The sequence below is a fragment of the Chelmon rostratus genome, chromosome 19 (genome assembly GCF_017976325.1).
Source record: "Chelmon rostratus isolate fCheRos1 chromosome 19, fCheRos1.pri, whole genome shotgun sequence".
Lineage (NCBI taxonomy): Eukaryota > Metazoa > Chordata > Actinopteri > Chaetodontiformes > Chaetodontidae > Chelmon > Chelmon rostratus.
In genome coordinates, this window is record NC_055676.1 from 24,220,841 (window position 1) to 24,235,713 (window position 14,873).

At 40.9% G+C, this 14,873-nt stretch overlaps 1 protein-coding gene and 1 long non-coding RNA gene across 4 annotated transcripts in view; one reads left to right on the forward strand and one right to left on the reverse strand.

Annotated features, from left to right (window-relative positions):
* Window positions 1-2,823: 2,823 nt before the first annotated feature.
* Window positions 2,824-6,144, reverse strand: LOC121623150. Its single transcript, XR_006007811.1, has 2 exons — window positions 5,930-6,144; window positions 2,824-4,433 (listed from the first exon to the last, which is right to left on the reverse strand). It is a non-coding gene; the product is annotated as an uncharacterized LOC121623150 (long non-coding RNA).
* A 6,001-nt stretch (window positions 6,145-12,145) lies between these two features.
* fer (fer (fps/fes related) tyrosine kinase) overlaps window positions 12,146-14,873 on the forward strand; it is a 22,233-nt gene continuing 19,505 nt past the window's right edge. For all 3 annotated transcript variants that reach the window (XM_041959855.1, XM_041959856.1, XM_041959857.1), the window contains exons 1-2: window positions 12,146-12,279; window positions 14,395-14,572. In XM_041959855.1, coding sequence (XP_041815789.1) covers window positions 14,504-14,572 — 69 coding nt within the window. In that variant the 5' untranslated portion in view covers window positions 12,146-12,279; window positions 14,395-14,503. The remainder of the gene's footprint in view (window positions 12,280-14,394; window positions 14,573-14,873) is intronic.

Below are 14,873 nucleotides of genomic sequence, written 5' to 3' on the forward strand. Positions count from 1 at the left end.
AACATATTTTTACCAGCTGCACTCTGATTGGACGGATTTTTAAAGAAAACTTACCTCACTTTCCTGTTTCTTCACATCTCCTCTTCTTATTCTCTTCCTTCTCTTCCTTCTTGTTTATTGTATTTCATACTTTTCCTCCGTCCTGTCGTCTGTTATTGTTTCTCATTTCTTTTCCACTTCCTCCAGTTTTTTCTTTTGTTGTTCTCTTCTTGTTTATTCTTCTTTGCTGTTTTCCTTCCCTGCTCTCTCTTTTCTTTTTGTTGTTTTTCCTCACCACCTCTTCTTCAGTCTCTCCTTTTCTTTCATCTCTTTCATCTTGTTTGGTTTCATCTCTTCTTCCGTCGTTCCGTCTTTGCTGCTACATGCTGTTCTCTCCTCTTTATTCACTCCTTTCTTGTTCATTTAGTCTTTTCTTCTCGTTTGTTTGTTCTCATCGTTCTTTGTGCTTCAGAGAGAGAGAGAGAGAGAGAGAGAGTCACCTTTATCAATAATTCAGCCTCGTTCAGCCAACAGCAGACGTGCACCCAATATCACTTTATCAGTTATATTACATAATAACAGTTATTATTGATCGAGCGCGTTAATATGTTGTCACTTACAGTAACATACAACATTTTACACATCATATGCAATAATATGTCAACTTTAAAATGCCAAATTTTCATATGAATCCAGTCAGACACAAATATAAAAGAAAGAAAACAACAAGAAATAATTTACAAAAACAAAATCTATGTTTAGATACACAAAAACTACAACAAAAGCTTCAAAATACTTCCCATAAAGTCTAAACTACACATGAAGAATCATCAGGAAGAGTCAAAAGCTGCTCTTAACAAGCAAAACAAATATCTCCAATAGAAACGGGTTAAACACCGACATGATACACACATTAACAAAGTGATAGATCATAAATCATCAAGTTATCATTAACTGAAAGTACTGCATCTAATCCGCAGTAAAACATAGAATACAATTATATAAAAATGTTCTTTAAATTTTAATAATAAAAAAGGTTCAATGATCAATTATCTGATCTGTAAACTCATCAGCCAATAGAAAGTGGAGCTGCTCTCAGGTTTCAATTGGCCGCAGGTGTCAGCCTATCATCTTACAGCTAAGTGTGGACTGAGGGAGGTCACCTAGCAACAGAGGCACACAGAAGGAGAACACTTAAATGATTTCTGATTGTATTTTATTCCTGTGGTTCATTTTACGAATAAAAACAGTTTGAAAGCAGCTGAGACATTTTCTCACACATTTCCATGTTATTAAAGGTTTTGCTGTTGGAGTACACACATTCAGGTGTATACTGTATATATATACACACAGTATAGGCCATCAGATACTGGATCCTGCTAAGACTCAGTCCTGCATTATATACTGGACTCTTTCCCAGTTGTCTGGGGGACAGAACCAGTCCAGTTTTGTATTGTCCACATTTCTTCCCACACATCATCTCCACATCCAGATCCTGAAAACCAGCAGCAGAATATCAGACACTGATGATGGACCTCCTACAGAACATCTCCTTCAGTTTCAGAGACACTGAAACCGGTTGTTTACGTCATCATTTTTTATCTTTTTATCGCATCAAAGGCCAGCGGGACTCCATCCTCAAGGAGTTCCCAGAAGGGAAACAGTCGAGTTTGAGTCCCAGCGTTTAAAACCGACAGCTGGTAGAAATAAGAGTACATATTCATCAACAACAACCATTAAGGGAGCTATCCCCACACAGTTTTGTTACTGCAGCCACCAGGTGGCACTGTTTTCCTAGTATGTGTTTGTCTTTCATTGTTTTGAGGAGATTTGTTGTCAAAATTTACGGTAAGTAAAATGTTTTCCTGTGAAAAATGAGTAGCTCTAGGTAGGCAATTGATAAAATGAGTTAAATACATATTGTAATGTGAAATTAATTAATGTATTTTGGGGGAAAAAATGAAATCAGACACCTTCAGTACTGTTTTGCATTGCTGAGGGAACAGAAGTGATTAATGTGTTTTAATCTCTTCTGCAGAGCAAATAAATGCTGGAGAACCGTTCAAGCTGAAGACATCATCATCATTTTCGTGTTTTAGTTAAACATTTTTACTGCAGTGGATCTTCTGGACCTTTGTGGAGGTTTCTAGATTGTTGTTGTTAAGATTAATAAAGTCGAATCTATCTAATCTATTGTTCAGGAGGGACACAGGACTCTCCAGTAAGGTCAGTCACGTTTGATCAAAGGCATCAGATATGTGATAGGCCACGCCCACTCTAACCTATCAATATGGTTCTTCAGATTTTGGTTCACACTTGTTGCGAGAGGATAAAAACCCAGGTTGGTATGGTGACATACTGTCTGAAGATATGTACCCAAATTCATGATGATCCGACAAATCATTACCACGTTATGGTTTTCCTGCTAAGCCCCGCCCCTTGGAAACCACATGCCTCATCCCAGCTCACAGCTATCTGTGCGACTGGGGCATGAAAAAACCACGAGAGTAAATAAATAATGATAAAATAAGCAGAAACAGGGTTCAGGCCCTGAAGGGGGTCACTTGACTACGTGCCAGAATGAGTCGAGATCACATTAGACCCCTGTCTAATTTTGTTTGTGTTTGTTTGTTTACATCCATGTGATGAGTTTAATGTCATTTCATCTCTGTGAGGAACGTCAGCTGTGACCAGTTCAGACCAGTTCAGACCAGTTGGACCTGAGGGAGGTCTCACGGCACCTCAGAAGGATTGCCGTGTGTCTCTGTGTTGCTTGTCGTCAAAGTTTTCAGGTCAACAGGTCAACAGTGTTTATGACAGGCGGTAAAACTTCGAGTCACTTCATTAGTCTTCATCATCTTTATTTCATCAACTCCTCTAACTGAATATTCATCTCCACCAAACTCTTCACATGTTTTACAGTAAATTAACGTTTAAATGGTCATATTTTCTGATTTGATTACACATTTTATTCTATGTCTTCTATGAAAATATTCAGATTTTAAAAACTCCTTCATACTAAAATGTTTAAAGAATTATTTTTTCTGAAAAAATAGAAATACTTTATTGAAACCATGATCATTTCCTCCAAAGATGGAAGAAGTGGATGAAGTATAAAATATATATAAAATGCAAAAACATCTCCCATCACACGTTGTTCGTTCATAGAATGTGTTCATACGATCATTGTATTAATAATTAGACAAATAATATCTCTTGATGTTGTGTAAGAAATACAAAAATCCTTTAAAATGCATTTGTTTAACTGAATTTCATCTATAATCTTTATACAGTTTGCAGAAACACTTTAATTATCATCTGGTGTCGTTGTCATGGCAAAAGTACAGAAATAAAACTCGGCGCTCATTTTGTGTCAAATCATCTGATTGCAGAATAAAATTTATATGTGATCATTTATCTTTTCCTCAGAATGAGTTTTAAAGCTAAACACAAGCAGAGAACATGACAACAGTACGAATAATAAGAAGAATCTGACGGTTTGATGAAAACATCGAACTGTTGTCTCTGAAAGTTCGGTCATAATTATTATTGTTTATTTTCATTTATTTTTTAATGTATTTTAATGAAAACCGTTGCCCTCTTACCCGACTATTCCTGAAGCTTTCAACTGAACTGAATTCAGCTGAACTTAAAGCTTATCAAAGTAAATGGGCCTGGAGTTCAGAGTTTTGTGAATAATAAAATGATTCGTGTGGTTCTTCAAACTTCATCGATTTCAGTTTTATAATTAAAAACATTTTCTGAGTGAGTTTTATTCTCATTAATTTCAATTTTGAACTGGTTCGAGACACAAAATGACAACCACTGAGGAAACAATTTTCACCAATTCATGACTTTCCCTCCTCCTTCATATTCCTTCCCTCCTTCCTTCCCTCCTTCCCTCCTTCCCTCCTTCTGTAGCAGTTTATTTCTTATTTTTCTTTCTCTTCATTCCTTCATTTCTCTGTTCCTTCCTTCTTCTTCTTCACCTTCTTTGTTGCTTCCTTGGTGCTTTAGTGGAAGGAAGGAAACATCGACTTACAAAGGCCAGGGAATTAATAAATCTGAGCCAATCACAGTCCTCCTGCCACTGTGACATCATTTCCTCCTTCTGCAGCGGTAGCAGCAGGCGCGGCTCCTTCCTTCCTCGTCCTCCCCCAGTCCGGCTTCCTTCACCACATAAGGTGGCGGGGAGGCCGAGCTTGACACGGCATATGGGTTCCCATCATTACTGCTCAGGGCCATCGGATTGGCTATCACTGTGGCAATGTCATCTGAGGGGCGGAGCTTAGCCCGGGGGATGGTCACCTCTCCATATGGATTTTCCAGGGACACGTTGATGTTTGATGACATGACGGCACGTCACAGGAGGGTGGGGCTAAAGAGGATTAATCAATCAACCAATCAGTCAGCTGTCCAATCAGGTGGCACGAGGCAGTCAGGGCTGGAGAGCTCTGTGAAGAAAGGTAACAGGAAAAAAGGAGAGGAAGAGGTAGAGAAGGATAGAAGGAGGCAGAGAAGGAGTTGGAGAAGGAAAGGAGGTAAGAGAGGACAGGAGGAGACACATTAAAAAAAGAAACATATGCTTGGCAGTTGCTTTAGTCCAGACCTTTGAATCATCATCAGTGATCTGACTAATTTGTCTAGTTTCATGGCACCAGCACCAGGAGCAGGACTAACACCTCAACATGCTGTTGTCATGCTGTTGTCACTCTGTTGTCACGCTGTTGTCACTCTGTTGTCACGCTGTTGTCACGCTGTTGTCACACTGTTGTCACTCTGTTGTCACGCTGTTGTCACGCTGTTGTCACTCTGTTGTCACGCTGTTGTCACACTGTTGTCACTCTGTTGTCACGCTGTTGTCACGCTGTTGTCACGCTGTTGCCACTCTGTTGTCACGCTGTTGTCACTCTGTTAACTGTGCACGGGAACCAAATAATTTTGAAGGCATTTATTGCCTGATATCAGACAGAGTTGTGAACCTGGTGAAATTGAAGGATTTACAGGCGAGGACCCAGACAAAGTGGCCTCTAGAGATTGGTTTGGGAAAATCTGATCCCCCTACGCCATGGAAATCAGTTATAGTGGAGCCAAGATCAAACTGAAGACAGAACCAGAGAAGAACAATCAATATATATTGATTACATATCAATATATGATTGATTGATAAGATTATTAAAACATTTGAGTACATGAACAAACTGTGTTATAACAGCGCTTCAAGGCCAGGCTGAAGTGGAGGAAAAATATAAACAGGAATTTCTAGGCCAAGACTTCCTGCTCCGCCATTGTTTACATTCCAATTAGCAACTTGAGATGCAAGGATGACATTCCAGCTAATATCTGCGTATGACCGCAGCTAAAATCAGCTAATAGAAAGCTAAACTGTCATCAGACGACAGCTGACGGGTTCTGAGACTGCATGTTAACCAATGTGTTCTGCCTCTTTTACCTACAAACAGCCACAGCCAATCAAACACGATCGCTCAATACCACTCAGACCACAAAGAGACTTCAAACGGAAACCACAACACTCCCAATGCCAAAATCTGCCGACCGATACTGCATAAATCTGTTTATTGAGGTTAGTAACAGGGTGAGTCCTGGGTGAAACAGCTGATTCAGTTCTCTGGAGCTCCTCCGTCAGAGAGATAATGATCTCCTCCGGAAGTGAAGTCATACTGAATGATGTCAACATGTGTTTCATGTCTGTGTTCACGTCTGACTGACTGAAGACTCCTGAGAAGGATGAGTTTTACTTTAATTCACCTCCCGCCTCCCTTCACCTCTGGAGGAGGCTTCAGCCTCCGTCAGGTTAAAGTTCATTATAGAAGTGAGACACTGAGTGAAGCTTTCGCCTCCTCTTCTAATATTTATGTCTGAATGAAGCTTTTCAGTCATCAGGTAACTTTAAGGTGTGAACCACAGAACACTGTGTCACCTGACTCACCTGTTCAGAGCTGCGCAGGCTCTTCTTCCTGAATCTCGTTTCTTTGAAGAAAAACACAAACTTGGTCTTCTGCTGCTCTCGTCCTGTTCCTCCTTCTTCTCTGCTGCTACAGATTGTGTTAAAACTGCAGGAAACAATGAAAATCTGCTTCTGCTTCTCTCTCTCTTGTTTTCACTGTGTGTGAAGCTCGCTCGTCCGCCTCGCCCAAACCTGTTCTACCTGCCGACACTCCCTCCCTCCTTCTCGCTCTCCCTGTTCAATCTCTGTGGAGCTCCACCTCTCTCACTAACACCTGACACCCCCTCACTCTGTTTCTGTGTCATCCCACCTTTCTGTCTCTCTCAGTTCACTTCAGAGAGCTTTACTGGGATGTGAAACACATTTACAGTTCAAAAGGCAGGAAATCAGAACAAAGGTTTGCAGTTTAAGTACAATAAGTAAAGATAAATTATAGTTTCAGCAGAGCTGCAGAACATTGCACCCTCACAATCCAATGTACAAATATAAATATGTGTAAATAACCTAAAAATATATACAGGTACACACACAGGTAAAAAAAGACATAATAAGAAAACAAAGATGTAGATATTGCAGTTAAAATATAAACTCAATAAGTGAGAACACTGCAGTTTTTTGTAAGAAATGCATTATGCATATGTGCAGTATGTATGTACTCATGTATGTATGTGTGTATGTATGTATTCATGAATGTGTGTATTCATGTATGTATGTGCAGTATGTGTGTATGTATGTGCAGTATGTGTGTATGTATATACAGTATGTGTGTATTAATGTATGTATGTGTAGTATCTGTGTATTCATGTATGTATGTGCAGTATGTGTGTGTATATGTGCAGTATGTGTGTACTCATGTATGTATGTGTGTATGTATGTATTCATGTATGTATGTGAGTATGTGTGTATGTATGTGAGTATTTGTGTATGTATGTACAGTATATGTGTATGTATATACAGTATGTGTGTACTCATGTATGTATGTGCAGTATGTGTGTATTCATGTATGTATTTGCATAATGTATTTTTTCCCTTTTGTGCTCCTGTGTTTTCCCTTCCTGCTGGTTTCCTGACAACATATATTTTGGACGCCAAAGAGAAGACGATACGTTCACCTGCTCAGGTGAAGGATGGACTCTGTGTATGTCTAGTGGGTGACATCACTCCGGGGTGGGGCCGACAGGTCTGGCCAGCCTCCTTGCCGATTGAGCACACCTGTGCTTAATCACACAATCGTGACCTCATGACTACATCAGCCACTGAGATTCAGCCGGTATTCACTGAATCGTCTGCCTAACGACAAACACCTCTTCATTAAGCTTAGATAGTCTGTCTCAGACCTCTATGCTCAGTCACCTGACCAGTTCCTGTGTTCTGTGCTGAGGTGATTCCAGTCACCTGCTCTCCCTGTGAGACCTCATGTAGAAATCCTGCCACGTCAACCCTCGTCTGGACCAAGTCCGACTTAAATGAAAGTTAAATAAGCAACCAGAGTTCCCACAAAAGGACAGAGAGTCTACTGGATTCCAGGTCCGAGTCTGGGAGAGCAGACAGATGGGCTCCAAACAAGGTCCACAGGTGGAGGTTTGGTTGATCCGGGTCCAGATGAGGCGAGTGGTTGGAAATCCACACGAGGTCTCGCAGGGAGAGTAGACAGACGAGGGCAGGTGACTGGAATCACCTCACTGGTAGTCAGACTATTTGACGATTACTGGTTGGATGTCCAGGGTTGACATACTGTGTAGTCAGGTGGTCTGGATCGTGTGAGCCCACCTGTGCTCGATCAGGGAGGAGGGTGGCCAGCCTGTCGGCCAGCAGTGATGTCAGAAAATGTCTAAATGATTATATCTATAGATACATTTACTTCAGTGTTTTCATGATTTTACTGGTTTTTGCATTTAATATTATTTGTAACATAGTTTGGCTTCATATATGCATTATTATATTTGATATATTTCGTTTTTAAAGTAGTTTGTATTTCTTATCAAAGCTGAGTCACCAGAAAATATAAAACCACTAAACAAACAAACTCTTGAGCAGTTTGTAGTCAGACGTTCTAACTTCTGTCATTTCAGGACCGTGAAATCTGTCTCTCAGTAACCGGTTCTACAGAAACTTGTTTCACTTTCCTGGCACAAAGCCCCGCCCACTCTCTGCTCCTATTGGCCGACATTTACAGGTGTTTGTGTAGCTGCTTCACACAGATATGTGCTAACAACCACACTGTGTTGTAATTGTTTATACACTGTTAGAAACACTGATAGGTTCATATAAAGTGTCATGTGACTAAAACTTAAAGAACAAATATATAAATATAAACATAAAATTATTCAGTGTAGATATATTGATCAGGTCCTGACTAAATTATCAATAATTATCAATATCTAACAGACAAACCACCTGATGACCCCGTTCATCTGTCCAGTTGAATGATGGGAAATGTCGTAACAATCGCAGCCAGAAAACGACATGCTGGTTAATTATAATAAATAATAACATTGATACAAACACACTGTTTTGTTCATTTGTACACAATCATGACTGACACAAAGACAAACGTATCATATAAACCGTATACACACTGTGGATCCTCAGATTACAGATAAATGTAGCATAAGATGTCAGACTTCACTGAACATAACCTTGTTCCAGATATTTATAAAAGTGTAGCCGCATAACTGAAGGTCTGCAGCCAATAAAGTAATAATTAGTAAGTAATTAGTTGTTTAGATCCTGAGTGCTGAGATCACCAGAGAGGCTTCGAAGTATGAAAAATCCATTTATAACCAGAGAAGGTTTGGTCATTGTGAGCATATAGCACACTGTACATTAATAATGTTTTATCTATATCTATTTTAATTGCCCTCACCTATCCTTTAGTGAAAAGCAAAAAGTGAAATTAGCCGATTAAGGGCTTTGCTTGATTCATGATTGAAGAAGAAAATGTCATCGTACAGCAACAACAACAAAAACAAGATGTTTTATAGATAAGATAAGATAAGATAAACCTCTATTTGTCCCCACACAGTGGGGGAATCTGCAGTGTTACAGCAGCAAAGGAGAGGATGTGATAGTCAGAAGCATCAGTGAGCAAAGCGAGATATGATCAATAAGTAAACCATATAATAAGTTGTTGCACATGAGTGAATGAGTCACTTTGGGTGTGTGGTCTACTGTTCAAAATCATCATTAGGAAAGCTCCGTTGATGCAAAGTTTCGAGGTTTATAAATTCTCTGACTCCTCAGTCAGCTGCCGTGGGCTCGTCTCAGCAGCCGCCTGCACTCTGAACATTACAACCGTTGAAGCAGGAGAAGATAACGTGTTGTCAGGTAGCTGTTTGCTCAGTTCGTAATGTAATTAACAAATGGCAGTCAACAGGAACAGTGGAGGTCAAGCTGAGGTCTGGAAGACCAAGAAACCTCTGAGAGATTGTTAGAAAGACAAATCAGTCCCTCTGTTTGACTGCAAAAGAGTCTGGAGCTGTAATGCTCTGTTCTACCATGCAGCGACCAATAATACACAATTTATGATTTTTCTTCTTCTATTCGACGCTCCAGACTCACTCGCTCTTCCTCTCGGTGCTCTGCTGACTCGTCTGGATCTTGCTGTCAAAGCCAATGCCTCCTTTGTCCGCAGATTCTGCTGAGTCAGCACCAGCACCTCCGTCGGTAGGAATGCGAGTCTTTGCTGTCCTCTGGTGGTCGGGAGTGTTCACTACAGTAATAATGGGAAAATGATCAAATTGACAGGCAAGTTACAGTTTACGTCCACGTCTGTCTGGGCTCATATTAGTGAAGACTGTGAAGGAGTTCAGTTTCTCTCAATCGCTTTGGTGCTTTTCTCACATCAATCTTAAAATTTGCACAACAGTCGGTGCATTTCTCAAAACAATTAGTGCAAGCTGCAAAACCTGGTGGATAACCTGCAAAAGCACATCACTTGCCAAAAATGGATAGTCTGTCCCTCAAAAGCGAGTATTTATGTCAATGAAGCTGCCAGTGTCATCAAAATGAGACGTCTCGACACCATCGTGTTTGAACAAGAGTCAAACGGCTTCGTCATGTTTTCATTATGACCTGTCCAGAAGAGTCCAGAGGACGGACAGAGAGCTTCATCACCTGGTGCAACAACAATCAGCTGAAGACGAACATCAGCACGACCAATCAGCTCGCCGTGACGGCGATGCTTCAGATATGGACTCTGCTGCAGAGAAGCTACAGACTGTGAAATGTGGAGGCTTCATACACATCAAAGTCAAAGTCAGCTTTATTGTCAATTCTGCAGTATGTACAGGACAAACAGAGAATCGAAATTGCGTTACTCTTCAACCCTTTGTGACAGGACATATATTAAAAAAGAGATAAATAAAAACTGTACAATCTAAATAAAAACTGAACAAACTAAATAAAAACTGAACAATCTAAATAAAAACTGAACAAACTAAGTAAAAACTGAACAATCTAAATAAAAACTGTACAAACTAAATAAAAACTGTACAATCTAAGTAAAAAAAACTGTGCAATCTAAACAATGAAACATTGACAATGTAACAGTGCAAATGTAAACTGTAGTGCACAAAGAATTAGCTTAACAACTGGTGGTGAATAAAGTGACTGTGTGTTGTTTCCTGAGGGGAGGGGTTCACATCAGTGAGAGTTTGTAGAGTCCAGGGTGTGTGTGTGTGTGTGTGTGGGGGGGGGGGGGGGGGGGGGGGGGGTCACCATTTTTCATTTAATTAGTGAATGAAAATGGTGAAAAATATGTTTTGTGGGTCACAGAGACCATTAAAGTCTTATCAGTTCATCCTTGAGTCCAAGTAAATGTTTGAACCACATCTGAAGGAATTTCCTCAAAGTGTTCCTGAGATACGGCGTCGAACAGAAACATATAATGCCTTCATCAAAACTTTTTCTTTTTGTTCTGTTTAAAAGTCTGGAAAAAGTAGAATTTTCAGCTTTATAAAAGTTAATATATAAGTTTTATAATAAGTCAATTATCATGCTATCATTGAGAATAAAGTCCAGGCTTCCATCCTCTCTTTTCTGTACACAGATTTTCAACAAATCACTGGAGCTGTGTGAAGTTCCCTAAAGCTTCAAATGCACCATTGTGCTAAAAAAAATCTTCCATCTCAGGATTTAATGAATACAGACCCGCTGCCTTGACCTGTGCTTTAGAAATCCTTTGAGAGACTGGTGCTGGCTCAGCTGAAAGACATCACAAGCCCCCTGCTGGACCCTCTCAACATGGGCCTGAGCTGCATCCTGCAGCACCTTGACTACCCAGGCACATACCAGCCTCCACCGGTCAGTGGATAACAAACCAGCGCCTGGCCCATCAGCACTGGAGCCCCCAGGGATGTGTACTGTCCCCACTGCTCTTCCACCTATACACCAATGACCACACCTCAGGAGACCCAAAATTCCAGAAGTTGGCAGACAACAATCATCAGCCTGAACCGAGACGGTGACGAGTCTACATACAGATGGGAGGTGGAACAGCTGGTCCTCTGGTGCAGTCAGAACAACCTGGGTATGTTGTATTTTACTTGATTTTATGCATTCTATGTAATCTATTTTTACATATATTTTATTGTTTTATGCTTTTATGCTGTGATTTGATGCTTTATCATTAATTTTATTTACTCCATTTATTTTTTTAACCTAGGTTTTAATAATTTATTGTGTGGTTTTATGGATTGTCTTTTTCATTTTCATTCCTATTATCATTATCATCACATCATCGTCTAATTATACATTTATTTTTTATCTGTTTTTATTTCCATTCTGTCTTTTTTATGTAAAGCACTGAGGTGAATGTGATTTCTCTCTTCCTGTATGAAAGGTGCAATACAAAAAGACTGCATTATTATTATTTATCACCCATTAATGCAGTTTTAACATATACATTTATCACGTCCAGTCACTGTCGACATAAATGTCTGCACACTGTAAATTTAAATTGTCACATCATTCTTAGTATATATTGTTTACTGAATATTTTTTCTAACTCATTGTTCAGTTTTTGTTTTTCACTGTTGTCTTTTGTGTCTTTTTTCTTTTTCCAATCAAGTGCATTGAGTCTAATGTTTAAACCGGAGTCAGTTTACTACTTACAGTTTACAGTAGCCCCCCCTCCCTTCCCGCCTTTCCCCCTTTTCCGTTTCCGCTGGAAGCCACTTCCTGTTAGCCGTTAGCCGTTTAGCTCCGTAGCCGGACGAGGGACGGAGCAGCCGGGGAAACGGAGGACTAAACGCAGAGAAGTGGACGAAATGAACGACGGAGGACCGCAGTGACCGGACAGCGAGTCTGCCGTCGAAAAAATCTGTTTCACGGTGCGTTAATACGACTGAAAACGGCGAAAACACGAAAAGAAAAAGTCGAAAAACACCGAACCCCCTCCCGTCTCTCCCACTCGTCCTGCGTCTGCTGTCCTTATCTTTTCTTCATTTACGGGGAAAAAGGCAGAAATATGTTCAGAAACAAGATTTGTTTGTTCCTGCCCGTGTCGTTGGTACTTTGTTTTCATGCTGGTTTTAACCAAGGTGTCGTCGTTAGCCCGGTACCTTCGGGTTTCCATTAGTGTTAATGAGACAGAGGGGCTAGCTTTGGCCCCGCTTCAGCTCAGTTCTGATGGGATAAAAACTGATCTGTGAACAGCCAGTCCAGACGGTGGGAAGACGACCGAAACGTGTCTGTAAAGGCTTCAAAGTGGTTTGGAAAGAAGGTTTTGACAGCGACTGACGGGGTTTGGGGGTCTTTGACAGTTTGTAGTTTTCCAGACACTGTTTCACTTCAGGGATTTAAGGTGCGTAAAGAAACCTGTTTTAATGGTCTCAGTGGTCTGATCAGAAACCTGTTTTAATGATGTCAGTGGTCTGATCAGAAACCTGTTTTAATGATGTCAGTGGTCTGATCAGAAACCTGTTTTAATGGTCTCAGTGGTCTGATCAGAAACCTGTTTTAATGGTCTCAGTGGTCTGATCAGAAACCTGTTTTAATGATCTAAGTGGTCTGATCAGGTCTGAAGCTGGTGGTCATTTTCACAGCTGAGGTCTGTGCTAAAGGCTTTTGTCTGTACTTGTTATTTACAACCTCTAATGTTTGGAGATTAATAACGTATCTATCTGTCTGTCTCTCTGTCTGTCTCTCTCTCTGTCTGTCTCTGTCTCTCTCTCTGTCTGTCTGTCTCTCTCTCTGTCTGTCTCTCTCTCTCTCTCTCTCTGTCTGTCTGTCTGTCTGTCTGTCTCTCTCTCTCTGTCTCTCTCTCTGTCTGTCTCTCCCTCTGTCTCTCTGTGTCTCTCTGTCTCTCTCTCTCTCTGTCTCTCCCTCTGTCTCTCTCTCTGTCTGTCTCTCTCTCTGTCTGTCTGTCTCTCTCTGTCTCTCCCTCTGTCTCTCTGTGTCTCTCTGTCTCTCTCTGTCTCTCCCTCTGTCTCTCTCTCTGTCTGTCTCTCTCTCTGTCTGTCTGTCTCTCTCTCTCTGTCTGTCTCTCTCTCTCTGTCTCTCCCTCTGTCTCTCTGTGTCTCTCTGTCTCTCTCTGTCTCTCCCTCTGTCTCTCTCTCTGTCTGTCTCTCTCTCTGTCTGTCTGTCTCTCTCTCTCTGTCTGTCTCTCTCTCTCTGTCTCTCCCTCTGTCTCTCTGTGTCTCTCTGTCTCTCTCTCTCTCTGTCTCTCCCTCTGTCTCTCTCTCTGTCTGTCTCTCTCTCTGTCTGTCTGTCTCTCTATCTCTGTCTCTCTCTCTCTGTCTCTCTCTCTCTGTCTGTCCGTCTGTCTCTCTGGACATTCACAGGCTTTAGAGACGTCAACAGGTTTTAAAACAGGTTGTGCCGAGCAGCTTGAACCTGTCTGTCTGTCTCTCTGTCTGTCTCTCTGTGTCTCTCTGTCTCTCTCTCTCTGTCTGTCTCTCTCTGTCTGTCCGTCCGTCTCTCTGGACATTCACAGGCTTTAGAGACGTCAACAGGTTTTAAAACAGGTTGTGCCGAGCAGCTTGAACGTTATTTAAGATTCATTTGTGGATGTTGAAGGTGGCTTTGAGACGTTTTGGGCCTTTTTTTGAGGTTTTTGGACATTTTTTTTTTAAATTTTAAGTCAAATAGCAGTTTGATGTTGATTAATAAAACATTTGCATGTTGAGAATAATTTCAGAGGTGAACATGGCTGCAGATAATGTGTATTTTCAGAATTGATTGATGTCGACAGTTTTTAGAGCTGGTTCATTAAACACATCAAATTAAATTGGAAGGTTTGAGACATGCAGTGGCTGGGAAACATCTTTCAGACTCTACTTCAGAAAAGGTAGCAATAACACCGTGTAGAAGTACTACATTATCAGTGAAGTACAGAGTATTATCAGCTAAATATACTTGATGTATTAAATGTGAAGTACATGATTATGAAGCTGTGATCTTTTAATGTTCGTATCACCTGTCACTTAGTTCTCTTCTCTCTTCAGAGGACCATGCAATCATTCCTCGCCTGCCTCCGCCGTTAGAGTTGTGTGAGTGTGTGAGAGTGTGTGTTTGTGAGTGAGCGAGCGAGCGAGCGAGCGATCGTGATCCAGGATGGGATTTGGTCGGGATCTGAGGAATTCCCACGAGGGGTTATTGAAACTGCAGGACTGGGAGTTAAAGGTACGGTTCAGATTGAATGTCATGTTTTTCATCTGCTACAGCACTCGCCAACAAATCTTCCATGTAACTCACTTCCTGTTAGCTTCCCCACAGCTAACACAGACCCTCTGGTTCACTACGTGGGTCAAACTGGAGGTTGACCGCTTAATTTCTGCCAATTAGATATTTTATTGGTGAAACTTGGCTCCAGTAGTGGTTGATGGCTGTGCAGCATCCACTGTTCCCAAAAGACACAGTTACAGAGTAGCTAAAAATGCTGATGTTTAATGTTTATATTTCCTTTTTAGCAGAACCAGGATCA